Source organism: Pistacia vera, unplaced genomic scaffold (genome assembly GCF_008641045.1).
Source record: "Pistacia vera cultivar Batoury unplaced genomic scaffold, PisVer_v2 Contig270, whole genome shotgun sequence".
In the NCBI taxonomy this organism is placed as follows: Eukaryota; Viridiplantae; Streptophyta; class Magnoliopsida; order Sapindales; family Anacardiaceae; genus Pistacia; species Pistacia vera.
In genome coordinates, this window is record NW_022196080.1 from 1,306,559 (window position 1) to 1,311,750 (window position 5,192).

Sequence of the window (5,192 nt, forward strand, 5' to 3'; positions counted from 1 at the left end):
AACTCTTAATTCCTTTTAATGAAATTTATACCAAAGCATTCCCATTTTGCCCTTACTCTTCTTTGGGAATTCCATCTATACCTTTGATTCATTACAAACTCACCCCATATCAACATATTCTCCATGAAAAATCCTTAAATTAACCCCACTTTCCTGCTATTAGGGGTAGAATGGTCAAATAGCTCTTTGGGAAGAAATACTAAAACTTAACAAACATTTTAATCGGCCTGTCGCCGCGGCGAAGAAACTTCTGTCGCCGCGGCGAAACTGTCAGCAGCTTCCCGTGGCTTCAACACCTCTTCGCTGCGGCGAAAGATTCTTCTTCGCCCCGGCGAAGACTGAAACACTAAACTTCTTCTATTTTCAACCAATTTCAGGGCAAGCATTCAACACAACACTCAATCAAACAATATTACCAAAAACCAACTCAAATAAGAGCGAAAGAGGAAACAATAACTACGTACCTCATGTGGGGCGTTACATAATGAAACCTTATATCTAGTAATATATGCATGTATTCCCATTTTGCCCTTGCACTTTCTATGAAATCCCATCTATATCCTTTACCAAAATACCCTCATTTTTATTATCTTCTTCATATTATTTTGCTTCCTTTCACTCCCCACTTTTTCATCTAATTAGGAGTGAAAAGACTATTTTACCCCTAATGAAGTTTTAAGGATTTTCCTTCACATTTGTCTAAAGTAATATCAAAGAAATCCAACTGAGGATATTAGGGCATAGATAAAATTACGTACCTTGATGTGGGTGTTACAATTCTCCCCCCCTTAAAAGAATTTCGTCCGCGAAATTTGTAATACTTTCTTTCTAGCTAATATACTCGGAAAATAAACAATATTATAAGAAAATATATAAATATAGATTAGTATGAAATAATGGGCCCATAATTAATTTTTCTTAATATACAAATCTTTACATAATATACTAAAGTCACAAAATAGTATCTCGACAGTGTCGCCAAACCCTTTTGCTTCTTGACGTTCCATGCGACCGCATCTAACCTACTACCTGCAAAAACATTGAAAAACAATGGGGTGAGCACTAATTGCTCAGTAAGTAAACCCGTTATGCTACCCTTCTCTCTCCATTGCTTAAATGCTGAATTTCTTTCCTTACATCACACTTCTCTATTCTTCTCTATTCTTTCTCTGTTTTTTCTCTATTCTTTCTCTATTCTTTCTCTGTTCTTCTCAGTTCTTTCTCTATTCTTTCTCTGTTTCTTTCTGTTCTTTCTCTATTCTAATTTCCCACTACTCAAGATAATGGGCATGGTATTATGCATATATATGATGCAAATGCACAAATGCATAGAATGTGCATTTTCTTTCTATTTTTCTTATTCAGTTTTTTGTTTCTTTTTCTGTATTTCTGTATTTATTTCTTTTCTAGTCTTTCTTTCTTTCTATTCTTTCTTTCTTTCTTGCCAATCGGACTCGATTGAGGCATGGATTTGGAACCCTGGCCGTGTGAGTGTATTCTCTAATTCTGGGTACAGTCCTTATCCACATGCACTTCTAACGGACTATACAATTCTTCTTTCTGAATTCTGAGGCCACTCACTAAAGGCGGTGTGCATGCGGGGCTATGTCACTCACGGGTTCCCCATCGCAACAACCTTCTCTTCTTTTATCTTTTTACACTTCTTTAAATAAAAATTCAGATTTGAATTTCTTTAATATTCTCATTTCTTTTTATTTACTATTTAATATTCTTTGATGCTTTTTCATGCTCTTATGAGTATGTATGCATGTAGATGGTTCATGCTTATAATTCTTTCTAGATTCACATGTTTAGATGCAATAATGCAATATGGAATGCAAACATGTCATTCTCTACCATCTACTAGCTCATCTCAAAATAACACATAACCATACTCATACATGCATTTCTCTTTGACATTTCATCAAACAACTTATGTGCACATCTAAGCTCTAAATTGGCTACACTTCTACTTCTTTTCTAAGCCACCAAAATTTGGAACAAAATCTTCCAAGATTAACACCAAACCTGTCCAAATTGCACACTCCATAATTTCTACTCCAATTCTTCCATAATTCATCCAAACTCTCATCAAACAACAAATACACAAACACTACTTCTCATGGATAAGTTCTAACCATCATTCAACATCAAATCCATCAACAATTGTTCATATAAAACACATATATGCATAAAAGAAATTCTCTACACTATATTGCTTCAATCATAACTAGGGTAGGATTTACTTACCTTAGATGTGAGCAATCCAACTCTTTAATACTCTTCTTTGATCCAACTCTCTTTCTCTTAAATCCTATGAACACAAATCATCAAAATTCAACACTTTAAAAATTAAAACTCACTTCTTAGTGCAAGGATCTTACCTAAGGATGCTTGGGATTGAAATTCCACTAAAAATAACCTAAAATCTATGAATTTCCCTTGAAAAAGAATGGCTAGGGTTTCATTCTTCAACTCTTGATATAACATAATATTATTTCTAGTTTCCCATTTTACGCTTGCACTTTCTATGAAATTTCATCTATGTCCCTTAGTCAATTACCATAATGCCCTCATTTTTATTGCATTCTCCATGAAATTCTCTCTTTTCACTCCCCACACTTTCAACTAATTATGAATGAAAAGACCATTTTACCCCTAATGACAATTTAAGGGATTTTCTTCACACTTGTTCAAGATAACTTTAAAAAAATTTAACTAAGGGTATTAGGGCATAAGTAAAACTATGTACCTTGATGTGGGCGTTACAAAATTCAACTGAACAATTTAGGATAGCGGTTGCTTACATCTTGCTCCACTTCCCATGTAGCTTCTTCTACTGTATGATTCCTATATAGAACTTTTACTAATGTAATACTCTTATTTCGGAGCTCTATAACTTTTTTGTCCAATATCTGAATTGGGAACTCCTCATAAACAAGATTCTCCTCTAATTCCATTTCTTCTGCTTTCAAGATATGGGAGGGTTCGCTGACATACCTTCGAAGCATTGACACATGGAAAACATTGTGCACTCTATCCATATTTGGTTGTAGCGCCAATTTGTACGCTACTTTTCCTACTCACTATAATACTTCAAAGGGGCCAATGTATCTAGGGGCAAGTTTTCCTTTACCACCAAAACGCATTACCCGCTTGTAGGGGGAAGTTTTAATAAACACTTTATCTCCCACCTCAAATTTTACATATTTTCTCTTTAAATCCGCATAGCTCTTTTGTTTGTCTTGAGCTTGCTTCATTCTATTTCTGATCAACTTAATGTCTTCTATCATTTTCTGAGTTATCTCTGGTCCAAGAGCTGCATTCAAAGCATCTTTCTCTCCTACTTCATTCCAGTGCGATGGGGATCTACATCGTCTACCATATAGAGCTTCATAAGGGGCCATCTTAATTGTAGACCGATAACTATTATTGTAAGCAAACTCTATCAATGGTAGCATCTCATGCCAGGTCATTTTGTAATCCATACAACACACTCTCAGCATGTTCTCAAGCACCTGATTGGTCCTCTCAGTTTTGCCATCTGTCTGTGGGTGGTAAGTTGTACTAAATTCTAACCTGGTACCCAAGTTTCTCTGTAGACTAGTCCAAAAAGTTGAAACAAATCTAAATCTCTATCTGATACTATTGTCTTAGGCACCCCATGGAATTTAACTATCTCTCTGATGTAGATCTGGGCCAACTGATCTAAGGTGGTACTATCTTTTACTGGAAGAAAATGAGCTGATTTGATTAATTTGTCTATAATCACCCATAGTGCATTATAACCCTTTTGAACTCTTGGAAGGCTTGTAATGAAATCCATTGATATATTTTCCCATTTCCATTTAAGAATGTTGAGTGGCTGAAGCAAGCCTGATGGTCTCTGGTGCTCTGCTTTAACCTATTGATAAACCAAACATTTTACTATATACTCTCTGATATCTTTCTTCATACCTGGCCACCAATAACTCTTCTTTAAATCTTGATACATTTTGGTTGCTATAGGATGTGCAGTGTATGGTGTGTCATGAGCTTCCGTAAGAATCTTCTTTCTCAGCTCAGCATCCTGAGGAATGCATATACGACTCCTAAAACTGAGAACATCAGCTGAAATCTGATACTCTGATATCTTGCCTTCCAACACTTGTCGACTCATTTTCTGACAGCACTCGTCAACAACTTGCTTTTCTTTAATCTCTTCTAGTAAAGTAGATTGAATTTCTAACCTGGAAATTCTTCCTAGTATCATCTCTATCTGTTCCTTGAGAAATTCTTCCAACAATTCTTTCTGCACTGTGAGCTGAGACAGAAAGGTTTTTCTACTCAAGGCATCAGCTACCACATTGGCTTTTCCAGGTTGATACTTGATTTCACAATCATAATCTTTTACTAGCTCTAATCATCTCCTTTGTCTCATATTCAGCTCCCTTTGGATGAAGAAATATTTCAAACATTTATGATCGGTATAAATATTACTCTTTGCCCCATATAAGTAATGCCTCCATATCTTTAATGCAAAAACTACAACAGCTAACTCTAAATCATGCATAGGGTATCTTGTCTCATACTCTTTTAACTGTCGGGAAGCATAAGCTATTACCCTACCCAACTACATCAACACAGCACCAAGTCCTTGAAGGGAGGCATCTGTATAAATATCATAGTCTACACCCTCATGTGGTAACACCAGAATAGGAGCTGTGGTAAGTCTTCCTTTTAACTCTTAGAAACTCTCTTCACATGCATTTGATCATATGAAAGGAGTTCCCTGTTTGGTAAGAGCTGTAAGCGGCTTAGCTAACTGTGCAAATCCTGCTACAAGCCACCTGTAATAACCTGCAAGCCCCAAGAAACTTCTAACCTCTTTCATTGTCTTCGGCCTTTGCCACTCTAGGATTACCTTTACCTTACTAGGATCTACTGACACACCTTCTTTTGAGACAGTGTGGCCTAAGAAGATAACTTGATCCATCTAGAACTCACATTTAGAAAATTTGGCATACAGCTTCTTATCTCTCAATCACTGTAGCACACATCTAAGATGCTCTTCATGCTCTTCTCTTGTCTTAGAATAAACCAGGGTGTCATCAATAAATACCACTATAAATCGATCAAGACAATTATGAAACACCCGGTTCATCAAGTCTATAAAGACTGCTTGAGCATTGGTTAACCCGAAAGGCATCACT

The 5,192-nt window shown here is 36.1% G+C and overlaps 1 protein-coding gene across 1 annotated transcript; it reads right to left on the reverse strand.

Annotated features, from left to right (window-relative positions):
• Nucleotides 1-2,774: 2,774 nt before the first annotated feature.
• Nucleotides 2,775-4,159, reverse strand: LOC116133551. Its single transcript, XM_031419240.1, has 2 exons — nucleotides 3,993-4,159; nucleotides 2,775-3,000 (listed from the first exon to the last, which is right to left on the reverse strand). Exons 1-2 carry the CDS (start codon nucleotides 4,157-4,159, stop codon nucleotides 2,775-2,777), a joined length of 393 nt encoding a protein of 130 aa, XP_031275100.1.
• Nucleotides 4,160-5,192: the final 1,033 nt, after the last annotated feature.

Coding starts and splice junctions, on each gene's coding strand:
- LOC116133551 (XM_031419240.1), bottom strand. CDS start 4,159: ATGAGTCGACAAGTGTTGGAAGGCAAGATATCAGAGTATCAGATTTCA. Junction 3,001..3,992: donor CATCCTATAGCAACCAAAAT/GTATCAAGATTT, acceptor AATGCTTCGAAG/GTATGTCAGCGAACCCTCCC.